At 39.1% G+C, this 26,877-nt stretch overlaps 1 protein-coding gene across 1 annotated transcript in view; it reads right to left on the bottom strand.

Annotated features, from left to right (window-relative positions):
• The window catches only part of Crp (transcription factor cropped), a 141,030-nt gene that overhangs the window by 98,543 nt on the left and 15,610 nt on the right, over positions 1-26,877 (bottom strand). Inside the window, exon 2 of the mRNA XM_071784911.1 lies at positions 22,666-23,008. Coding sequence (XP_071641012.1) covers positions 22,666-23,008 — 343 coding nt within the window. The remainder of the gene's footprint in view (positions 1-22,665; positions 23,009-26,877) is intronic.

The raw sequence follows: 26,877 nt of genomic DNA, 5'->3' as shown, positions 1-26,877 counted from the left end.
GCATATTATATAATTTTCGCTAAAATCACCTCGCGTAAATGTGAAATGTGTAAACAGTCGATAAAAAAGATTTTATCTTTTTACAGTTGATTAAGAAACGGTCTGGTAGATTTATAAGAAAAAAAAGATATATTGTGCACGTAACGTCACGTAATAACACCGCTGTTCCTTTTTCTTCCCAACCACGTAATCGGCGCATTTTCTTATCCGTGCTTAGAATCGCAGAAACGATTGCCCCCAGTTTCATTCAAGTTTCCATTTAGTGGCCGCTCATAGTACGCGCCGTAGTACTACAGCTATTACTTACTACGCCTCGTGCCTATGCACTGAATTTATGCAATCGCGTCAGCAATGGCTGCAAAACGCGCTCGATCCGTGCCGGAGCACGGATTTATATAATTTCTCTCCAACCGCGAATTATATGATTCGCGTTTCTATAACAACTTAATTCACAAAAGCGGTTCAAATGATTTATATTCTACAAACTATACGTGACAGTTTTACGGTAGAAAAACTAACCCCTTATATTGTATATATATCTTACAAGAAATAAAAACTGCATTTATTTCTCACCAATTTTGAAATGTCCTCTATGTATTTAATTCAGTCTTTTTAAAATAAGTCAACTGAAAATTTGATGTCAATTTTGAGATACTTGAAACGGTTTTTTTTTTTTATTATTATTAATCTCGGATTTACTAATAAGCTTGTAATTCATAATACAATATCTATTTTAGATACAATTTTATATTTTAAATCGTGCTTTAATATTTGTAGTCTGAAATTCTAATTTGTTTTTAGTCTTATGTAAAAAGTTTCGAGTAAGTGTACGCATGTAATACTGCGAAAAAAAACCTTATGTTTGCATTCGAGGATTTCGCTAAAACATGTTACGTGCGGATATGAGAAGCGTGCACGCGCAGACGCGTATCTCCTCACGGTAATCAACGCGATATTCAGCGGCCGTGCAACGTAACGTTAATCGCAATGAATGTTGTGCAATTCGCCTCGATGCCGATGTTCGCCATTGAGGAAAAAAAAAGAGCGACGGCCGCAAAACAATGGGAGACAAAACCGCCCAAGGTTCCGCGGCGATAAGCGCCACGACGACGGAGAGATTTCTTGTAAAACGGTAAGATTAAATAACGTGATTTATGAACGCGCGAAGAACGGCAGACGGGCGTAATTATCACTGAAACTGCTCGCCGGAGTGGTAGTAATTTGAACGGCGGGGAAAGGGAGGGGGGCAAACGGCTTCTCGAAGTTACGCGTTTTCGAGTAGTCCTTGCAAATTGCGGACTTACCCCGAGAGTTTGAGAACTCGGAAGTTCGAGTGCTCGGGGAAACTTCGAGTAGTCGTACTTGTGTCCGGAACTACCCAGTACCCGCATATTCCTGTAACTCGCTAAGAATGGCTCCTATGTATAATTTACAAAGTCACCCGAAAAGTTCTGCGCAAATTTTGAGCTACAACGTTCCGTCGTCTTGTACAATTTCACGCATTCGATAAACGGGGGAGGGGGGGGGGATCTCTATTCCTGACTATCGTATTCTTATAACTTAACGCTAACGAGCGATGAAATTTGCAAGCTCGTTAGAAACAGTACCTTCGTCGAATTTCGTTTTGGCAGCGCATAGCTTTTTAACATTATTGACCGGCTTCGTCAGTGCCTCAGCACATCGTCACGGAAATTCAATATCATCCGCCGACGGATGGTTCGTAAAACGTTGATGTTGAAAAATATCGCGCCAATCAGAGAAAACGAATCCGGCAATCTTCCAACGACACGAATCGAATATAATGAAAAAGCCATTTAAACGTTGGTAAATATCTTGTTTGAACGATAAGTACGCGGCTGTATAAAGAATTAATAAAGGGACTTGCGAGAAATCGGAGTAAATTAAAGTCTCGTCGATGGAGCACGAGCCTCCCACGTGGAATGTCACATTAATCACGCTTTGACGACCGTTTGATGTGTGTAAGTACAGGCAGTCCCAATGTGAATGGTAAATGCCTCGCGAAATATTCATGCGTCTGAAATATTAATCGGTCGCGGAACGGTGCGAGTAGTATCAAACCACAATTCGAAGAAAATTTCGCCGCGGATCAAAGTCGAGTAGCGGGAACTTTGAGGCAGTAAAGCGAGGCGCACACATGTCGTATGTAGAATATTTATTGGATAGTTTTACCGGCGTTCCGTTAACGAGCGCGTATATACTACAAATTAGCTGAATGTACTACTGGATATCATCCGACTATGTGCTGTGCGATCAAAAAGAATGCGAGGTCAGGCGCGCGAATACAGACGACGCGACAGTAAAACGAGCTACGAGGATCGCGCGTTTTTTTCTCCTTCATAAAATTCATCAGATGGTTTCGAGAATTTACATTGCGCGAAAAAAAAACACCTTTTAATGGTGTCCTAGCGTCGTTGAATTTCGAGTGGCAAATAACTCCGTAAGTATCGCTACAACTCTATCGACGATTGGAAGAAACCGCTAATTCTTTTTGTTCTCTGGCTGACAATTACAGATCAATTACGATCCGTTCATTGCCAATCATAAACTCAAAAACGATCGCTGTAAAACGCAGCCATGAAGATTAGGTGAAGTCAGCCAGAAATAAGTAATCATCATAAATCATAGCGAATCGGTTATCGGTAGGCGTGAGACCTCGAGCTACCTGCGTTACGATTGTTATATAACACAATCGAACTTTCCAATTGTTTTCCAGAGCACATCGAGCAAAAACAAAGTCAATTTTCATTTTGCGATCGTAAATATCGAAACGAGAAATGAAGCGAAGACAAAGTTGTTACGTTACTTATAAAAGTCACTTATAAAGTCTATAATTACCACATGTTAATGACACGTTTCTAAAATTATGACATAAATTATGTGTATCGATAGAAAGATTATTAAAGCCAAGCGAAAGACATAGTAGAAAGAATTAAAAAAATTAATCTGAACTAAATTATCTCGAGTTTAGAAATTGTGTTAGACTATCGCTGCAATAAATCCTATAATTCTCTTCTTGACGCAGCACAATACAGATTTTTTATAAAAAGATTATATTATTCGCGTGAAAGCAGAGAGAGTATGCTAAGGCTGCGCAATCTTGCAGACAGCACGTGCTGCAACGTGTTCTCGGTATTGACATATCGACACTAAGCGGGCACTAAGTAAACCGGCACTCTACGTGCGTGAACTATACGTGCGTGAAAACACACCGCGGTAAGTACAAGCTACACCCGTGTCCCTGCTCCGGCCGCTATTCTTGGAACGACCGTTCAGTCGTTTTATCGATAACGAAGGATTGATTTATTCCGATAAAATAACACACATCACAGAATCGATGACCGAGAGTAGATATAACATGCGTTCGCCAGCGCGCGTGAGCACACGCGTATGTCGTAGCGAGATCGTCCGAGTTATACGACGGCGTTTCACAACGCGCTCACGGTTTACTTAGTCCGCGGAATCTTTATCATTCGTCATCGGCTACGAGGTTGGGAAATTCCAATACCGGTTTTCACGAGCGTAACGCTTAGGCATACAAATGGGCCATAAGCTCGACAACCGCGATAGGAAACCTCGTGGTATAATTCATTCTCTCTTCGACGCAAGATTCCATGTTAAGAAACGTAGGTGACGGTGCTTTATTGTTCGCGCGATTTTATGTCTCATTCTTTTCGTTGGCGGTGACTTCGTGAGAGGGCATTCATTAATTAACCGCGTACGATGAGAAATTAGGTAATTGACATACAAATTCTTCGATTTTTCTAAGAATCTTTAGATGCCAGCCTATTTTTCAGATATTTACAGCGTATATAGACTATTCAGAAATTACAGTAATTTTGTCCAATCTACAGTAGTTTGGAAGTAGCGTATTAAACGTAACGAGGCATAGACGAACAACTTTCGCTCATCGATCGGGAAGGTAGTTAAAGTATATGCCATCAAACGACTTGTTTGCGATATAGAGCCGAGTAATAATTCAACCGCCTATCGTTCTCCTTACTATAATGATATTACATAATAACTATATAAAAATTATTGATGACGAGCATAGAATCAATTATTCAATATAACGTCTCCTCAAATGTTAATTCTACGGATGACAAATTATTAAAAATCTCACAAGCATGGTATGTGACAGGCAACTGGCAGAAGAGAAGATATAAAAAGAGATACGTCATTTTATAAATACAAAGAATGTATTTGTAAATTTTAAATAATGCAAGATTTAGAAACGGCGATGTCTGTAGACATTAAGGTAAATGTACCAATGCTTGGACACGTACCTATGTCTGGACATTTTTATCATTTTAGTCCTTAAATAAATTATAACGCGAATTAAAATCAAATAATTAAAGATAAAAATATTTTTCTTGTATTATATTTTTATCTCTGATTGTAATTCGCGTTATACTTATTTAAAAACTAAAATGATAAAGGTGTCTAGACATAGGTCTTAAGTGTCCCAGCATTGGTACATTTACCTTATACGATAAAAAAAGTAGATACTAATCACCGAGCTACTGTCGTGTCATGTAAAATGTCGCAAGTCCCGCAAAATGTCGCAATCACCTGAGAGTAAAGTAGCCCCGGAGAGGAAGTCATTCACTTACTCGATTAACGTAAAGTAAGACGCGTATTAGCATAAGGTAAGTAAAAGGGAAAATCTAGTGCCTACATGCCTACGGGCTATTGAGATAGATCGTCTCCCGAGCGAAGCCGGCTCGTTCCAGGTTCGTTCACCTTCCTCAGCTCGACACACATAGCCCTAACCGAGTGCCTTCGTTACACCGTAAATTCGGTGTGCTCAAAGGCGATCGAGGTATGTGACCGATGTGCGGACAGGATCCTGTCGTCACGGATTCCAAGTCGCGCGATAGTACAACGGAAATTAATTGAGAAATATTGCTTATAACACAAAAAAACAAAAAAGTCTTTATTTTATATCCTTCACCGAAATGTTTTTGGCATTCAAATTACTTCAATGTTATTGTACGTTTTTCAAATATTGTGTGTACATTATATTAAGTAAATACCTACTATATTAATAAAGTTATCTTATACGAAAATTGTAAAGTAAATACTTTCTCGACCAAGAGTTAATTTCGCGTTCAACCACACCGCTTTAACGACTTTTAGCATGCAGCTTGCATACATTCCACGTCTCGCCTACCATAATAGAGATACAATCATTACGTTATCGTAGTTGATAGATTTATTTTATACGCGAGCGCCCAGTCCCTCGCTTAGCGATGTCCTCGAAGAACGGTGGCACGTTAGACGGAAAAATGGGGACTCCTTGACACGAAACCAACGACTTCGCGTATACTCGCACTCTTGCCTTACATAACGGCCACTGGCGGCTCTGTACCATAACCCTTGGCACGAACAACGCGGACAGAATAATTATTTTCGTCATCGAGCGCCGCGGAACGGGCGCAAGAACCTCGGATTGGCTATTTGTAAACAGGATTGTTTGTCAACAACCATCGGCTCATTATACCGCGTGCGCTATACGTTTGCCAAGCGTACGCGATCGTTCAACTCGACCCAGTTTTCGATTTGTTCTTCTTTTTTTGTTACGACAATTTACCTGCAATACACGAGTGTCGCAACACGGGAAGAATTTCTATCGCGCGACGCTGAATTACGCCACCGATGCGAACTGCGATAATCAATCGAAGCGACACTCACTATCATGAGTAAAATCGCCGACATCGACAATAATTTATTTGGAGACGTTAACGAACTCGGGCAATAAAAACTGTCCCCGCTGACTGGTTTATGCACTCTATGCGCTCTAGTATTCAAGACTTTCAGTTTATAGTAGCATAAACAATATCGATCTCGTTGTACGCTATTATACGGAGTATTGTGTATCAGATAAAACTTTGCGACTGTGTTCTCAAAAATATATTAAAACAAAGAAAACACACAAGTAAAATTATTTCTGCCAAAAAAATTATATAATGTAGTATTTTTCACTTTCATTAAAAAAACGCCTAAATTATATAAATACAATTAATTTTTTAATGTATCATGATGTTCCTATATATATTCTTAATAAATTGACAAAAGTAAATATTTTATAATCGGCATATTTAAAAACCTGAATAATTTCGGTAACAAAATGTTTTATGCAATGCGTTCCATTATTACAAGTGGACATAAATATATCATTTTTGCATATTGAAATTTTATCAAAGTTGGGATTTTAACTACCATGATATGTTACCGGACCAATATCGTTGATATCTCGCTATACGATGCGAGAACGTCGCAAAGAAGAGAAGGAAGGGGGGGAAGAGAGAGAGAGAGAGAGAGAGAGAGAGAGAGAGAGAAACCGCGGTACTTTCCCCGGAATAATCGGCCGGAGGTTCTTTTCCCGCTTTAACGTCCGCTGGCAGCGTACCAACTCCCGCGAGAGCGCGCCGTGAAAGTCATAAGTAATATTCATGAGGGAAACATATCTCGAGCGGCTTTGATGGTTTCTTCCGGCGTTTAAGCGCCCCCGTTTAGCGGCGCGTTAGCCGCCAGGCCATTCGCGAGCCGAACGAGTGGATAATGCAAGCAAAAGCGGTAAACAGGTCAATAATTCGTATCTGCAATAGTCTCCCTTTTGTCTTCCGCTCTCTTCTCTTTTCGATGACGCCTCTCGTACCGCGGCGCGCGGCTCGCTAGATTCCCACTCGGAAGAATAATACGACGGCGGCTCCGAGCCCATTCCCGCTAACCCCGCGGGACTCGCGTAATACCGCCACGTGGGCGAACCATCGAGCGTGAAACCACGGCTAAGTTAGTCGGTGCGCATCTTTCTTCACAAACGGAAACCGCGAGTGCTATTCCATCCACGTCAGGCCGCGAACGTATCACGTACGTCGCGTAAAATGTGCAACGCGCATAAAAATAAACAACGCAACATTGTAACTAGTTCTATGAACGGTATTAAATCACTCGTGCAAATAGTAATTTTCAGTAAATTGAATTTCAATTGTACAGTAGGTTTATTTTTACACCGATCAATTAAAAAGTATCAACTGAAAAAAAATGTGATGTCACAAAAGTGATCAAGTTACAAAAAAGATTAAATTTCAACTGACGAATGTGTACGGATATAGATTCGGCGGAAAAACGATACGGTTATTTTACTTTAGCAATAACTTACGTCATGTAATAGAGCAGGTTGATATGGCTCACTGTTCCTACGTACGAGTCGCTTAATAATTATTAATCCGATCAATTTTTGGCCTCGTAATTGCCGTGTGTATCGCGAATAAAGTTCCCCGAACTGTATATGGCGCTAGTCTCTATATCTAAACGATATATGCCAGCTTCAAAAATGAGAAAATTCCGCGTTATAATACAACCGCATAGCTTCGTATTATTTGATAGCAATGTAATAATATAAGTCTGCTGTGATAATAAAACCGAAATGAAAGAATAACACTGTCTACTCATCTTCTTTCCTTCCACTTTTCTACTGTATATATATTACAGGTATAATAAAACAAAAAATATTAGCTAGTATAATATACTAATCCACTATAATAATCAGGCACTAAAATATAAGATAGCGAAATGGTACGAGTGTGCTATAGAGAGAGAGAGAGAGAATCCATGGAAGACCAAACCACTTTATTTCACGCGAATCGGTAAGATTCTGCGCGAGAAATGTCGGCGCATAAACGCGGGAAAATAAGTCTATATATGTGAAAAATTTTTCTCTGATGCGTACCTGCGATGTAATCTAGCCTTAGGCGGTGTTATGTTATAACCACCACCTCATAACGTTTATAGTGAGCGTTTCATGCATCTCGTTCGTCCTTATATAACGCGCACGTATCGCAAGGGACAGAAAACGATAGGCAGAAAACAAGAGGAGAGAGAGAGAGAGAAAACCGAATACGTGTGCGCTGCCTGTTCTCAATGATTCCCGGCGTTACTTACGAGCATGCACGACATTACTGTGCCATGTCGTAGCAGCGTACAATGCGTCTATTAATCTCTTTTCGCAGACGGAATAACACGACAGTTTGCTCGCGCAAGAAAGCGCCGTTTATACCAGTTAGCGCTGCAGTTGGCCGCCGATATTAGGTTCGGTCCTATTTATCGTCATTTCAACTCTACGAATTATTAGCTATCAAACGACCTTCGATTGGCACGAGAAATATAAATGTTAAACAGATTCTCGAGAGAGAAATAAGATTAAGAAATCGTTTTTAGAAACGAAATATTATAATTCTCTCTATTGTCACGTTATACATAATCGTTTTATATCTCAATTAGGGGTACAATGCGAGAAAGAGAGAAAGAGAGACTGATAAATTAAATCCAATTGATCAACATTTCATAAAAGAAAATGTACCTTCGTAATGAACAACTGTCACGCTGCATCGTTGCATTGTACACTTGGTTTTACGTAAGTGCTTGGTAAGTAGATAACGCCGAAGCCATATAATAAGAATAAACGTATACCGATAACGTAAATACATTACAACTGATAAGCTGATAAAAGTAGTCTATACTTTTATCGTGTCGTCTAGACACTCGTAATTTGAAGTTACTTAAGTTCATCAAAAATGTATAATGCAATATTTTTGAGCAATAAAATATATTTATAATTTATTGATTAATATATTTATTGTAATAAACATTGATGGCATAATTTTTGTTAAAATCATCCCCAAGAAAATTTACTAGATATTACATTGGAGATTTGTACGAAATTTGTTAAAAACTATTGTCGGTCTCGGAGAGGGGCAACAAACAAACTTGCAATGTAACAACCCCTAATGCATTCTGTACAACGTGGAATATGTCTGTTCGCTTATTCACAGTAGAAATATAAACGCGTGTCGCGCTTTTTTCTACTCTACCTTCGCGCACCTCCCTGTCGTCATGATACAATGATGGCCAATGAAACTGCTGCGATTTCAAGTATCCAAGCGCGTTATGACCGTCGCAGCTTGGTTATACGAGCGCGCTGCTCCGTTTATAGGGCCGACATACGTTTATTATGCACATACACACTTACGCGCGTCTGCAGAATCATTTGCAAGAATGTTTAATGCAAATCTCTCAAGTTAGCACGTTTTAAGAAAGCGATATAACAGTTACAATTATGACTCTTTATTAAAATGCTTTCCCAATATTAATTTTAAAACAGAATTCTGATGTTTAAAGTTCGAAACGGTAAAAACAGGAAAATGTGATTTTTCAACTCTCAGAGATTCTCTTTCAAGTTTCCTATGACGTAAAGTTTTTTTTTGCCTGACGGCAATTGGACTAGGGGATAAATTCAGCTTAATAATTCCTAACCGGCCGATCTCGATCGCAATTTTTATGTCTCTATCGGAAACAATTCTCCTTTTACAAGACTTCTACGCAACGAGGGAACGATGCAATTTATACATCAAGACGACGTGGCGAAAACGTATAAGGAGAATCGCACGCGAGAAAACGTTTCTGCCGTGCCTACTACGCGCCGTACATCACACTGTCGCATTCCATAGCCGGCGCGATAAATACGGCCGACGATATAAACGCCGTATAATGACGATCGGGCCTCCCCCGCCGCTCCCCTGATACCCCCCTCGACGGTGGCGGGGCATAACGAGTACTGTTTCATCATCGCGAGTTAATATAACGTGCCGACAAGGAGGGAAAGAGAGAGAGAGAGAGGTGTGTGCGCGAATGAAGATGGTGTGAAAGAGGAAGACGGGATTATCCATTAATTGCGAGCCATCGTATCTCTGACGTCCGCGACTTTTACGACTTTTACGAGCGAGCGCTGCGACGATCTCGCTACGGCGCGGCGCGATTAAATCACGAGAGGCGAATTAAAAGTAATTAATGAAGTCCGACGAGAGAGAGAATCATCGGTGTTTCTCGTCTGTTATTTCTTTTTTTTTTCTTTTTCCCCACGAAGGTACAATTATTATTGTCCCGTTTCTTCGCGCGAAGACACCAATGAAACGACACGAGCGAGTACGATAGCGGAGAGTTATCGCCGAAAGCGAGTTACGACAAATACAAGTCGTGTAATCAATATTTTTTAATAGAAAAGAATTGGACCGCTAAAAGATCGGTTGCCGCTCGAACGGAAAAGAATAGTTGATCGTATGTCAAAATTTAACAATGTGAAAACTGGTGGCATACACGCGCCAGGAAGTCACGTGGATCGATGGAAAAAAGGAGAGAGCCGAGTGCAAGGCTGCAGGGATGCAGGTGCAACAGACGTAGCACACAATGGCGTCATTAGGGCGACTTGTTACCAGCAAACGGCAATGCAATCACCGAGTCACGTTCTATAAATACAACTGATGACTCTTGACTCGAAGGTGTGTCCACGGGACAGGTCGACGAGGAGAAAGACCTGCGTCCGTTGCATAACGGCAACGGAGACAGTGCTATACTATTCGTCGGAGAGACAAATAAAACACCCGCAACTACCCGCTATAATACCTTAATAGCGTACATTTGCGAAATCAATTAAAGCCGAAAATCCGAGGACGACACGAAAACGTTGACGGCATAATTATTCTCGGATTATAGATGATTAAAATCGGCTAATGGTATCGCGTAAAGTTCACGCTGTTAATTGTTTGACTAATTTATCGTTTATAATGTTGATCTTTATAGCTCAGGCGATATTGATTTTTACTGTTTAGCTGACTGTATTTCGAGCTTTTATGTGCAGGTATTACGTGCACGCTACAAAGATAATTATATAGAATTATTTAGTTTCGCGATAAAATATTTATCGAATCTCATATGATTTCATTTTGTTTCAAGCAATATAAAATCTTTTTAGAAACATATAGATGGGTGCATTGTGATAAATTAGAATAACAATTTTTTTTTATAACAGGTTATACACATCTGATCACAGATTTATTACATTTCCAGTTAAAAGATAATTTATCATTCACTGATATCATGCGCAGCAGCGGAGTTAAAGTGTAAAATGTAGTAATGACGTAAAAATATAAAATAAATTTAAATTATAGTAACGTTTGAAATAATTAATTATTTTAGGAAATAATTGTTGCGCGAAATATTATTTCAGAAAATAATATAGAATAATTATCAACAATTCCACAAATGTAATAAATAGAACAATAAATTACGAATTTATTCCATGGTTGCTGCCCCAGGCCTTCCTCTCCGACACCTGCGTTCCTTCATGACACTCAATAATCACTCGCGATATCATTACAATCGCACGGGCAGTTAATTATCAGGATACGACGATCGCGCGACACTTAGCACGGCACTCCCGACACGCGATGCGCACTTTACTAGATTGCGCGACGGCAGAATAATACGAAAAAAAAGACAATTACACGCGATTATCCACTAACGGCCTCCCGAAAATTAATACAACGCTAACCTCAAGCGGTAGGTAGTTTCCACGAATCACTGATGTATGAAGGCCATATGTACGCTACGCAGATATCCAAATACGTGTGACTTAAACAGGTCGTTCGATTAATGACGTTTTGTTGTTAATAATTGAAAAATTCGAATATAGGTATAGTATCGGTAATTGTGCTGATACTGCGATATGATGCGATTAAGATACTCGAGGTAACGACTAACTAACAATAAGTTGCAATGTTCAAAGATATAATCACAATTCCGTATTGCAAAACATACCTATACATTTCGGACGAATAAATCCCACGAAGCACGTGTTATTAATAAGCGGGCTCTCTCTATCGTGACTTTCTCTTTACTCGACTTACTCACGATTCAACAATTCGCGTACTCCGCGCTCTTAATCAAAAAATATTGTACACATTCCGTTTAACTGATTGAAAAATTATAAAAATCTTTCGATCTTTAACGAACTCATTATCATGCTGATCATGCATGACCATTGAGAATACAACTCCCGTTACCTATCGTTTTGGTTTCAGATAAGCAGCGCAAATATACAAATATCCGCCTTGATGAAGGATCATCGCTCGAGGGTTCGATTATATATATTTTCGGATTGTTAATCGCGAGATTTTACTTGTCGCGTGGATTATCAATCGCTAAGTATGCGTAAGGAATAATAGTACTCCGAACGCGATAACGCAATATCGCACAGAGCGAATGCTTGCTGCTGCCCGTCTGCTCGAAGCTCGCTACGCGAATGCCGGTAAAGTAAAACCGCCCGCCCGTCCGACCGCCTAACGTAAACACGTGACGTACGCTAGAAAAAAAAAAGTGCCGAGTGTTGGAGCCGAATAGCGTTAGCTATATTTCGTCTCGTCGTTATGAAATATCTAAAATATTATATGTCTAATCTTCATTTCCTTTAATATCAAATTATTTTCGATAGGTACACTATTATCGCATGCATTTAAAGAATAAACCTTATTTTAATTTCGATCAAAAAAGTATCTATGTACGTAAATTAATTTATTGTTACTTTGTACCAAATTTTTACGAAAAATATGGAATTCGTATAATTTTAATGAATCGAGAAAACGACATTATAAATCGCGAAAAATGTAATGACTTATTTTTATCAAGACTTATTAAAATCAAATAATTTTGCTTCTCTCGAGACGAAAGTATTTGGAAAAAATGATAATGATACATTATATAATTTCTATTTCTCGATCGCAAAATAAAGATAAATTTTATTCTTAAACAATTTCAATACTGCATTTAATAATTCTCTTTAAATCGAATAGTTAACCGTTAACTTAGTCATTAAAAACGAGAACTAAATAATTTGTATTTAGCAATTAAAGTTTGTGACTAGTAATCAACTTGTCAATTATCCACTGAATAGTACGCGTAAAATCCATCAGGTATAAAAAGCCAAGAGATAAAATAGCAATAAAGATCAATATTACCTGAGCTGTGAAAATCAATAAAAAGTGATTACACGTATTGGTCTGTATATACAATCTTTTGCTTAGATTTTTCTCAACAAAAGCTTATTTTATATAATTTTCGACTTCAATTAATGTCTATGCTATTAAAATAAATATAATAATTGTAGAATATCTTGTACGTATATAAAAACTTTCATCTTTATTTATACAAGGACAGTTATAATAATACATTCAAATATAGATTAAAATTTTTTTTAATTGGTGTAATTGATGCATTAATCATTATTTTCTTTGTAACTTACTAAATTTCCAAGATAAGTCTATTTTTATAATTTTATAAGATATCTATAGAATTTAAAACATCAAAGAAAATAAAAAATATAGAAAAAGCAATAGATCGACAAATTTCGATTTTGTTTATTTAAAACAAGAAAACTCACGGTATACGAAATCACGAAATTTATAGCAACCTGTTTCGCAGAGAAAGCCAAAATAGGATTTAGTTCTCACCAGATAGGTCCTACACTAATATAGCGAAGTAAATCCAGTAATAAATCCTATGAACTCGGAGTGAATTCGCGCGGACTCCCCCGAGAATGTTCAGCTCGCTAACCAAAACGGCCCGACACGCTTTTAATAACTATAGCAATCTATTCCTCGTGCTGTTACGTGACAAAGCATGGGTACCGCCGAGGCTCGCACGTGCGCGAGGCTATTATACGTACGCGATCGTGCACGATTTACGCGCGGCTCGCGCGCGTAAATTACACGTGTTAAACGGATCCCGGAGCATTGCATATTCGTCGCGTAAACAATGTCATCAGCGTTATTCACCGTCATCACAGACGATTCTGCCGGCCGAATAAGCTTTGGATGTAGATGTTTAACCGGCCGCTTTTTCCGCGAACGATTATCGGCGCCAACGTTATTATTAGCTTCACCCGAGTACGCTCGACACCGACACTAAACGCTTCTTCCGACGCGAGAACAATTTGTCTTCTGCGTTATGTTACTCCAACGGGCAAAACTCGCGATTATTTATGGCTTATGGAACTACGGAGCAATGAACCGACGCAATGGGGAAATGCAATTTGATTGAACGCCGCAGGGAGGGAGGGGGCAATCGACTCGATTTCGAAAGAACGTAAAAAAAAAAGCTTTTAGAGAATTATTATGAGTCAAGTACAATTCGAGTATTTTTTATCGTTAGGTATGTATCGAAATAGAAAACTTAGTATATATTGAATCTCTATTTTTCCTTCGAATCAATAAAAAGCTATTTTATCGTTATCCGAAGATAACGATAACTCCGAGAAGTCTAAATACTGCAATAGAATTATTTCCGCGTGTGTGTGTCGCTGTCCTTGCACTTCAGAAATGTTATCTTTGCCCGTCTGAGCACGAACATGATTCGTCATCCAGGAATGCGCGAGAAAATTCGAAGCCACAGTTGAAGCGTAACAGTCGAGTTATAACATATAACGTAACAGTCGTGTTACAATAACTTGACCACAGAAATAAATACGTGATATATTTTCGTCGCGACGCCGCGACATAGTCTTGTAAAAAAAGAAATAACAGCCGTGGAAGCTTATTGGCACGTCGTTTTGGCACAATATGAGAGACAACGCTCAGTCCGTTTAAAATCATTAGTTTAAAATCATCAGTTAAAAAAATTTATTTTTCGATTAACTTCGAAAAATCTATCTCGATTATTCTGAATTAGAATACTCATTTTCTAATTAATATCGATTTCTCACTATAGTAATTTAGTAAAATAGATATATAAAAAGATACTGTAAAAATCAACAGCTGGCAGCAGGTAAGCCGAAGTTGAGTTACCTTTGCCGGTCGTGCGCGCTGGCGAAAGAGAGAGGGCAGGGGGAATAGTGGGACAAAGGGACGAGTGTGCAGAGTCCGTGGCAAAGGAAAGGCGAAGAAGAGGAAAAAGGAGGGTAACAAAATGACCCATATGCTTCGAGGGGCCTGCCCGCCCGTTTGGCCCACCACGTCGAGCAACAAAAGTAGCCGCGCGAGAAGCCAATCGGTGAAAGAGGTTGGGTGCATCAAGGTGCATATGGCGCACCTTGATTCCCGTCCAAGATACTTCTAGATATGTAAAAGGCTACAGTTTTCAGAGATTAGGATCTTTAATCTCCTCGGGATACCAAGCTTTTTCGCCTATTAGACAAAGATATTTCTCGTGGCCACTGTTTAAATATGTAAAATAAAATAAATTATTTATATTATGCAACGTTCAAAATATCGGTGAGACAAGAGAAAATTATTTGCATTTTAACATTTGTCAACAGATGATTGCCCCTATAACAATATGCTATCTTTGTATCTCTTCTTTTGTAATTCATTAGAGTCATTCATTAGAGTCGTTAGGGTTTTTTTATTAGCCTTAAATTTCTCATGTTTCTCACCACACCTGCCACTTAAATAGCCGACTTAATACGGGCACATAAATCAACACGTTCAAAATTCCTACCGCTCGAGAGCTTCTTAAAAATATCGAGGGTGCAGAAAAATTATTTCCACTTACCGCACGGTTTTTAATATGCACGACGTGACGCGCGAGAGAAACGATGACGTGCATCGCGCACACGAAAGAAAGCAAAGGAAGAGACGGGAGAAGGAAGGAAGGTGGATTATACTAACGCGAGAAAAGAACGAGTGGCGAAAAAGAGAGGCCCGGTTGAACAGGGCGCGGCAGCGTCGGTAGTAACTGCGCGTTCTTAAGCCCGTCTTGCACCATGCAAAAATTGAACGCGTAACTAACTTGCGACGAGTTGCGTCAATCCGTTGCACATGCACGGTTCTCTCTGAGCTTGCGTTGCTCGGCAAACAAACGAAATTGGCAATTTTTAACACACTGCGGTATGTTAATTACAATGGCAAAACAGATGTAATGCTAAATGACAGTTAATCACATAGTGCTTTGATAATAATGGCTATTGTCAAACATTGAACTTGCTAAACATAATATTATCATGCTAGATCATACTAATAATTGTTATTACATAATTAACCAATGCAATTTAATATTGAACTATATTCTCTATTCTAGAAAGAGTTTGGCATTAAATTTCATGCTATTCCACCATTGACATCGGTCGACCAATCAACCAAAACTTCATTCATAAAAATAAAATGTTTTTTTGAATGTGTAAAAATCGTACGAATTAGAGAGAAGGTTTTACTTCCGTATAATTGATTGCCGCAACGATTTCACGTACAACAGCTATGCAATCTTGTAGAAATCTCCCGAGAGTTGCAATACCTACTCGTGCGCCATAATTGAAGTCGTGAAATGCAAAACAGTCACAAAAATCATTATTCCGCGAAAACTCGAGTTACGAGATAATACATTTCTTTCTGTAGCGTAAATACACTGTTAAAGCGATTTCATTTAGATAGATAATGCAACCTTTTGCATATATTTAATATTTAATATCAATATAACGTAGTATGTACGTGTAACAATATTATTTATACGATGATACATAATGATTTTGTTACAAGTTCTGTTACATAGTCATAGCTGTTACGTATACAATTCCGAGCCAGATGAAATCTTGTATTGCACGACTTCAACTCTCGCATGGTGTAAGATGGGTCTTACGTCGCGCAGCCGCGCGTTGCAGCCGATGTGTATGTGTATATGTGCGGGCGCGCGCATCTCGCGGTAGTACTACGGGGTCCGGAGAGAGAAAAGGCGAGAGAGCTTGGCGGACAAAGCACGTGACGTCTGGGTTCCCGCCGTCCTTGCCTACCACCACGAAGACCAGAGAGACTGCATCGGCGAGGGAACGACGGAGAGCAGAAGAATAATATATACGTCTCGTACAGAAAGAGAAAGAGGAAGAGAGCTTCGTCCGCGACCGACCGCCTGCGGTCAGAAAAAGAGGGACCGAAGGAGCGGGCGGAGAAGGAAGGGGCAGGGGGAATCGCGAGACGCGATCCAACCTCGAACGCGGCGTTGAGAGTTCATGGAAATGAATGCAGCTCATACGCCAACGGAGCTTCCCGGCGCAGCCTCTCCACGAGGAGAGACGGCTCTCAATGAGAACCGCGAAAAGGCTCTCGCCTATAGTCTGGTCTCGCCAGACTCGCGAGATTCCCCGCTTGAGAACTTTCAGGAAAATGGGATGGAAACGTTTGTTCGTTGAAAATTAACAAGTTTGCGGCTTCGGATGACGTCATTGGTTAACTCGTTTACTACCAAGAGGGATAACAAAATTACCTCAGCGCAGAATTATTCATATTTTGATTGGAATATATTTTCATTTTCAGTGTATCACAGAGGGAAAATTATATTTATTGATATAATAATTAATTTAAGCTTTATTATAATATTAATATGCGTTCAAAATGTATTTAATGTTATCTAAACATTCTTGAAACCATATTCAATAAATTACCATTGAAATACATAAATACAAATAAAGCCGTTTTTTAGATCGATATATCTTTCACATCGATATATTATAGGCGGGTGATCGTAATACGATATAAACTATTTATCACGAAATGTATAGGAAAACCGAATATAGGATAAGAGGATTGGCGGAGTCCATCGGTTCGGGCAATCGATCGAAGCCGGCCTCTCCCACGCGGCGTGAAACGCAATTACGCGCACAAAATGCTCTCTTTAGCCGTAGCGCGGCAGCCTCGAATCGAGTTTTGTTAAAGGCACGAGAAGAGCACAGAGGCAGTTTATTTTTATTTCTGTCTGGCGAGCGCTAAATGAAAATGGGTCGAGGCGTCTGCGCTCATTTGCGCGTGCCCTCCTTTTATTTCGTTTCCGATGTGCGTTGTGCCCTCCTGTCTACGCGCGCACAAAAGGCCCGAGAATGTCCCACGAGAAAACGCACAATCATCCCCTACATCATTTTCCTAAATGAAAAATATCACTAAGGCTCGAAAATTTAAGTCAATAATAATAAATACCAAATTATATCAAGAATCAATACATATTTGTTTCACTTTTGAATTTTAAAATATTTTTATACATTTTCTGTAACCATATAATAAACAAAGAGGCAAAAAATTGGATTTTTAATAAATGTTATCCTTAATTAAAGCTAGAAAACTAATCTCGATATTATATAATTTTCAATTTTGAACGCAAATAAGAAATTTTAAAGTGAAAAGTTAAATGATATAGACTAACGAGTAACCAAAAAATCGATTCAAATGCACAATTGTCTCTCGAGAAGGAACAAAAGAAGCAAACAATTTTTCTTCAAGTTGGCTCGCGCGAGCGGATTCGATGAAAGCGCGGTCACGCCTTTCTCCATTACGGGAAGTAACAAGCAAGAAGAAGTTCGGAGCAATCGACCGTTCGTATTTGGAGACTGTGGGCTTGTTAATATTGCCAAAGAGCCGGCCGCCGCTCTTTGAGACGTCTCCCTCAGTGGGCCAGGGCTCCGCGCGAAATTCGCCGGTCCGGGTTTGGCCTTCGTGGCCATGCCAAGAAAGAAGGGACAGGATCGACGACGAAGGCAAGCGAGATGAAGATAGGGGAGCGAGGAGCGGAAGGAGGGGCGAAAAAAGCCGGGGCCGAAGGGAGCGAGGGCACGAGAGAGAAATGCGTGGGAATTGAACCATGTGGTCGGCCGACTGGCTCTCGCGAAATATCGCGTTGCGAAAGTGCGCGCACACATACGGAGACAATACACGTACACGAATTACCGGTACACGTGGAGGCGGCGCGAACGAAACCGGTGCACGTATACATACTATGTTTCGAGGTCACGGGGAATTTCAGAAAGAATCGCGCGCGGGATAATTAAACCGCCTTTCATGGAATAATATCGTTTGGTAACGTAACGAGGTAGTCCCCGAGCCATCGAGTAAATGGCGCTTCGAACAGTTGGCGATCTAACCTATTTATACCGTTATTAAAATAATGCTTCCGTATATAATGGAGTAGGCTTCACTAAATGTGCTGAAGTAAAATGAAAAGTGCATACTTGCATACAACGTAACGCCGATCCATACACTAAGCGCCGGAGCACTATATAAGATCAATTGTATGAATTTTTTATGTATATAATAAAAAACTTTTCCTTCAATCTTAGATATATCTAAAAAAATATAGTAAATCGTATTTCTACGACACGGTGGATAGAAGGTGAGTCGATATGACGAATGTAAAGACGGAGGTCATGTACGTACAATACGTACGTACGACACGTGCTCGATTACGCAGCGCGCTGCGACTTGCGATCAGAGCGAGATCAGCTGTTAGTTCCACCGCCAATTACGAGTCACGCGACTCTCGAGGTTCTTGTCCCGACTGACACACATGCGCATTGTATGCCTACCTTTAATCGTCTCACGAGGCACCACCGCGACGTTTGGCGCCTCGTCTCGTCTCGTCACGTCTCGCGCGCGGTCCACATTCCCCACTAAATACCCGATTAACTCTTGACCCCTGCGTGACCGCGTTGTCCGAGCGCGACGTTGCGCAATTTTTAGTCGGTGCTATTTTTGAACGTACCGGCGGAACGTTGTTAGCGTGGCTCATTTCCACGTCTACACTCTCCGCTTTCCCAACATCTCTCCCCGCGGTTCCTTAAATTCCTACCTCGCTATAATCTTCAGTTCTCAACACCGAATATCTTAACTGACTTTGACCGACGAATCTGTTAAAATACACCCAACGTAAAGTCAATTAAGGGATCAATATTTATTAAATCTGTTTCAATCTTGAAGTTTAGTTAAAAGATAAAAAGTTCTTCATTTTCAACCGTTTAGAATTCTAAAAGTAGCGATGTTCCAGTATTTTCTTTAAAGAAAAAATAGCCCAAATTTGTTGAAAGAATTCGTACAGAGGATATAATTCAATAAATTTCAAGATATCTTGCGGATATGTATCAATGTTTCGGCGAGAAACGCTATTTTCGTATAATCGGCTTAATAAGTATCTGCGTCGTGAAATACTCGCCGTAGTCCGTTCCCACGATTGACCTTACTTCACAAAGGTGGCACAAAGCTGTAGGGAACAAGTTTGCAGGTAAAGATTTACGAGGGTCCGTATTCATGCCCAACAGCGCTAACCGTACCCGTCTGATTCCGAGTTTTATTTTTCTCGTGAGCGAATTTCTTTATATATTTATCCAGAATACTATAATCTTTTCTGTGATAAAGTGCAATTAAAAAATTATGGCATTACTTCATAAAATAAATAAAAGAATAAAATATTCAGAAAATAAACTATTACAAAAAAAAACTATTTAACCATGTTTTAAGAAATTAAAAATACCGTAAACACTTCCAATTTCTTATTAATATTATCGTCTCAGATTGAAAATCAAATAGATAGGTATTCGTATTTTACAAATTTTACATAAAAAATGAGTCACGAATAGGTCGAACTCAAAGACCGATCATACGATTGGATTGTTCGCATCAGCTGATACTTGATAGTAATGACGTCATCATCGATGACAGCAAAGAAACTAAACGAACGCTATTACATAATAGTGGGGCTAATGATTGAAGTCTCAGCATGACTAAGCGAACGATTCAAGCCGATTGTATGAAGATTTAGTTTTATAGCGTGGGATCAGACGCCGACTTTCACATAGTAAAATTAGTCAAAGCCAAAGCGCGCGGCGATTCATAAAAGCCGCCGACGGGCAGCTTGCGTAATGTTCGCGACGCGCAAACGCAAGAGATACGATTGAACTTTATTGACGAATTCACCTTGCCAAAGAGAGGTAGGTCGTCGTTTCCGGTCCACGTGTCAGCGTGACCCGGCTCGACATCGTGCGTGTTGGCCCTAATGTAATAAAACTCTTCCGGCCGGATGGTGCCACCACCTTAACTCGCAACTCTGAAGCGCGAGGTCCGTCTGCGTTTTCAAATAACGGTTAGAAAGTTCTTCAAATACGTACCGAGATTCCTTACTTGGCGAATGCAGAAAAAATTCTTTTTTCTTTTCATTTTTCAGCACTGTGTACGTGCAAAATTAGGCGACAAATAAAGTATGACTCATTTATATGTTTAACGAGAGCGTCATTGCATGCCAGCGGTATTTTCAAGTTGTATGACCAAACAAGAGCGATCAGTTTTCTATATGTTCATTAATACATATCGAGAAAAAAACTTTCACTTTAAGGAAAGTAAATTATAAAAATGCAAGGCAATAAATCATGCAGTATCGATCGCACATACGGTCGGATTTTCATGGTGTTATTATTTCGCCATTATCGTTTCTTTTCTTGTATGGTCTTGCATAAAATCTGATACCGCCAAACGAGGATATAATTAATCCCTAAATGCACATTATTAATTATATCATTTAACAATTAATTCGTTATTCCACTCTCAATACAGTATTATTTTCATTATTGTGCGAAAGCAAACAATATATATATTCACAGTCGAATGCATTTAAAGATTAAACGTAATGGAAACTCGGGGCTACTGCGAAGAAGTAAACAATTCTATCAATTGTATCCGATAATTGGAGTCACGAATTCATATCCAGGGAGTATTGATATGTAACGTCTTGTGGGAAACAATATTATTCCTAACGACTCCACTTGGACGCTCAAATACTCGCACAACGTCCCAACGATCCGAAATAGTCACATATCGATTGAGCGCGTCGCTAGAGTTCTCAAATTCGAACGTGTTCGAACGGACAATCAAAACCGCAAGGTGGTACTAGTACAAAGGCGTGACCTACTCTTACGATACTTTGCGGTAATATCTTGATTTTCATTGTGTGCACGAGTGCGGCATAAAAGATTATTTCGTGTACGCACGCCACATCTTGCACATGGACGAAATGAGAATTTTCCAATTTCAGATGCATTACGACAAAGAAAAGGAAAATTATGCTTTGCGATTAATGATATGAGACACTGCTTGCACAATATAAGCAATCGTGCATTAAGTTTCGAATTATCCTCATGCAATAATTCTCGACTAGACTATTTGCATGGAGCTTCGACAAAATTAAGTTCACGTTTGATGCCTCGTGACTTCAGTGAAGATTTTAAACATCTTGCGATTTTATGATAAAAATTGAAACATTTATTAATGTTTCAATGTTGATTATTAATAATCAACTTTTTTTCGATATATTTGATCGAATATCTTCCTCTCTCTCGAGAAGCATGCAATGATTGTGCATTCCTTCTAATGTATCCATGGAAAAACGTGAGCACGAAGCGATGAACGGATGGATGATCTTATTACTCAAGCTTGATCGACTATTCCTCCAGCACAGGAAAAATTTATTGGAGGAAGTGTTCTTCAGTTCTTTTACAATGATTCATACCGAATGAGCAAGCGATTCAAGCTACGATGAGTACGGCAATGATGACACTTTTCGCATGGATACAATTCTCATTTCAACCAAAAAGATTGATCGTGATATGATGCCAAGTATGCCTCGCATATTCTCGTATCGGCACACCCGACTCCTCGTACGATATCAATGTATAGCGTACAAAAAAAAACCCTGAACCAGAGTCGTGAAGAATAAAAATTGAGTTTTTGTTAATTTCTTATCACTATAAAAGAAAATTAAAAATTTACACATACTGAAACATATAGTTAAACACTCTACACTTATTGAAATCGAGCTCAAGATATCTTTTCGTTGTATGAAATATATATTACAATAAGCAGATAATTTTATATATTTGAAAAATATTCCACTTAGTTAATAAAATTTATATTGATACTAATAAAAAATTTTTAATTCTTTATGAGTAATAAGTAATATAAAATAAAATGTGCACGACTCCAGTCAGGGATCAATATAAAGCCACACACGACTTACCTTGGACAGCTTCTCGCCCTCGTGATGCGGCAGCAATTGCCTAAGGGATTGGAATCCGGCGTTGATACTCTGCATACGACGTCGCTCGTTGCTGTTGGCGATTTCTCGCCGCATTCGCTTCTCCTGCTCCATGTGGCTGCGCGACGTTGCACGGCCGACGTTGCTGTTATCGTTGCCGTTGCTCGACGCAACGTTCTGACTAACAATCCGTCGACCAGTCCCGACGTTACCTTTTGATTGCGGCAATTGTTGCTGCTGCTGCGGTTGCGGCTCTTGGGTATCAGCGACTTCGGCGACCGTCTCAATCGTGGTCACCGAGCCGTCGTTTACCGTCTCGTCGCTCCTGCAGACAAATAAATTATAAAGCATATAAGTCGATTTTTTTCTTTACATAATTCAGAGTTTGACGATATTTCATCTTAAACGATAAATTATACGATAGCGAAGTCTTAACGCAGCAAATGCGTAACGCACAATAATAACGCTTAATATTTGAAATTATTTTATTTTGTCAAACGTGTGTATTTTGTTTTACATAGTTATATTAAATTTTCGTAGATAATCGAGTTTTTCAGGCTTCACGCTAATTACGTGAAATGCTGATGGTTGAATCTATAAATGCTAAAAGGCTGCGATCCTTGAACTCTTGAATCTTTATATATTTATATCTACGTCAATTTATTTTAATTACCTCATATGCAGACAGCTGCGCGTATCAGCGCTTAAAAAAAAATGACATTTCCGTCGGGCGATAAATGTCCACGGTCAAAGCATTCCAGTACGACTATCAACAAGATAGAGCCCGAATCAAAGTGACGTGAAAGAGAAAAAGAAAGAGAGAAAGAGAACACGAACCCTCCGTCAGCAATCATTTTTTTACTAACACCTTCAGCAAACAGGATGTTTTAAATCCACCCTATGTTATTTTTATGTTCTTAGGCTTTCAAAAAATCCAAAAAAATTCTGAATTACTTATCAATCTCTACTACAATATCCAATAGGTTTTAAAGCCAAATATTAAATCCAATTGTTTCCTATACAAAACAAAATTTGAACATAAATAGATCATCCAGCACTTGCTCATTGATCTTCTCTCTGTCTTCTTCGTCTTCCGAAGCGTCATTGTATAGATGCGGCTGACGCTCACGCAAAAAGTATCGTATTTGTTCGGCGTTTCTCTCTGTCATTTTGTTAATAATGCTCCACTAATGATAGAAGTGCTTTAATTAGCAAAAACTATTAGAAATGTAGTGAATTACAGACGAAAAGAAAACATTTACTTATGCCGATAGCCACTAACGCCTCAACAATCTGGGTCGTTTAAGGCACAGGCTCAACTTTGCCAGGTCGTTGCTCGAACACACATTGACGGGAACCGACGTCACCGCGGCAACGAAATCCCTCTAACGTAAATTTTTTTAGGAGGAAATACCAGGCCACCGCCTTCTTCTCTCCATGAAGAAATTCAAAAAAGAAATTTCGCTTGTGCCTCAAAAGACCCAAATTGCTAACGGAGAGCTAATACACGCGTACACACTTGACACACATAACGTGGCATTCCGTCGAATTTTCTACCGCGATTGAGATCGAATACGGGACACTCGCCCGTCTCGTAGCACGAAAGCTTTTAAGGAAATTAAAAGCAAGGAGATGTTTTTTCCCCTTTCTTTTTACTTTATCGAACGCGCGCGGCGAACGATGAGACTTGTGGACGGTTGAATTCGCGGTCAATGAAGCGAGACGTCGTTGACGCTTCTCGACGGCAGCTTCAAAGGCTTCCTCGCACGCTTCCGACCGACTCGCACGTCCGCAAACACCTTTACCTCGGCCGCACGGAATCTGTGATTTGATAAGCCATTTAAATTTACTAACTTTATTATCTTTTCCTTTTCCATGTCTCTAAAACGCGATATTTAACGCTGATTAGTCGATTGTATTGGTCATAAAAATTAATAAAATAAGAACTGTACCTACTATAAAACTAGAACTGTATATATAGATGTGTTACATTTATTTTAATTTAAAACTGCCGAGTTCTATAGCAAATATATCTTGGCCTATCTAATTTCGTGTCCGTAACATTATACTGTGCGTTACGCGCCCTTATAGTAACGTGAATCGTCACGCAAATAATACGAGGAGAATAATAACGTACGTATATTATCACGAATATCGCGTATGGGTCTCGTCATAAAGGTCAGCTGCAAGCACGCATGTGAAACATCAGGTAAGCATAAATTTTAGTTAAAGAGCAAGCATAAAATGTTTGTTAGCTGTAAACGTCTAGAAATTCCATTCATATTTACTTGCATTCAAGATAATCATGATTGTAGATAAAAGTAATAATAGGTAAGCTGCAAAGTTTAACGAACATTTTAGAATTTCATATGTAAAATAATAATTTCACAATAAAAACTGTTTGCCAATATAAAAGAATTATACGACAGGTTTTACTTTTTTTAACCAAGTATATAACTTTGTTAAATTCATTACGGCTCAACAAATGCAATTTCTCTTATTTTTATTAATGTTTGTGCTAATTTACATTTGTTAAAACAACATTTAAAATATTCCTATGGCTAAAATATAAAGAAGAGAAACTATAAATTAATGAAACTGAGATCACTAAAACATGCAAACGTCGGTAAATTCATAAATCCTGTATCTTTTAGAAATATGGAATCTAAAAATCATTTTTGTATTAAGATTGCGATAGGAAAGATATATTCCTTAAATCCATCAAAGTTATATGTGCGTCGTTATGTGTGATTACATGCTGCAGTCTACTCCGGGGAACTTATAAATAAGTTAGCGAAGTCCTTAATAATGCAATGCTCATTCCGTAACATTGTAGACTAACTTGTAGGTAAAGTGTCGGTAAATGAGGAAACAACAAACAGCTGGGAAAATTATACGTTAACGAGCAGCAGTAAGAAAAGCAATGAGAAGAGAAGAGCTAAGGAGGGGAAAGATCGAGATGGCGGGTATAGCGCCGCGAGGATGACTCAGCAGAGAGGACCGTGACCTTGCTCCTTGCTCCGAAACGCCATGTGCCGATAATACGAACGAGTGTAAAGGCTATTCGCCAAAAAATAATCGCGTAATCATTTTTGTTTATAGTACGATTATATGAAAAACATTTCTTTCATAATTTTCCAGTAATATCTCTGTATAAAAATAATAAAACTCATTAAAATTGTATTGTGTTAGATATAAGTTAAATTTAAATTAATTTAAACTGTAAATCAGATTATTAGACCGTAAATTAGAAAAGTATTAAAATAAAATGTTTCATATTGTGACATATTGTCGACGTAAATATAAAGATTTAAGAGATAAAAGGTATGCAACTGATGAACCTTCGAACAATATAAAAAACGCTTATTTGTTCATAAAACGTATTACCAAAAGACTATAACAATACGTAAAAATAGCAAGAGCGTCTTTAAATGTCACGATGTTTTATTGACCGCTTGTCACTTGTCCAGTAATTTTCTTTGGTTGAAATATTAACAGTTACTCATTCGTAGATGTCACTCAAGTACCGCGGAACTACGACCACACGCACAAAGGCATAATCGTACATCATCCCGCGATGTAATAACGCTTTCAAATCACGATCGTCCATCAAAGATTTTACAATGGGCAAAGGTGTGTTATAACGTAGCATTATCCCACAATTTAACTCTCCGTCCGGTATTAGCTATTACTGTATCTTCGAAAACAGGCAATCTTTCTGCCACGATGTTAAATATATATCCTTGTCATTCGTGAATTAAAGCGATACGGAACGTTGATAACGTGACATTTCATAGCCGATGAAGTCACTCGTCTGTACGTTTTACATTAATTTCGGTATTGCTGCCTCTCGTCATCATCGTCGACATTTCAATCACAATTGCCGTCATACAATATCCATCAGAGCCAATGCTGCCCGTTTAATACTACAATAAATCATTATTCCATTACGTTTAATACGTATTGCCATTTTCGAAAACAACCGTCTTTCCTCGCGATAAACACGGTTGAATTGTTCTGAGTAACATACGAGGGATTGAATCAGGTCACGGCATTCATCGGCGATCATTCATAACGGCACGTGGAAGTCCACGGAACCAGAAATCCACGTGGCGTACTCTCTCATCGAGTGGTTATATTAGATCAGCTGGTACGCCGGCGGCTTGCTGGCTGGATGGTTGGCTGTCGTGACGT

The sequence above is a fragment of the Temnothorax longispinosus genome, chromosome 8 (genome assembly GCF_030848805.1).
Source record: "Temnothorax longispinosus isolate EJ_2023e chromosome 8, Tlon_JGU_v1, whole genome shotgun sequence".
Lineage (NCBI taxonomy): Eukaryota > Metazoa > Arthropoda > Insecta > Hymenoptera > Formicidae > Temnothorax > Temnothorax longispinosus.
The sequence above is the reverse complement of the archived record's forward strand: the minus strand, read 5'-3'. Positions and strand labels throughout refer to the sequence as shown.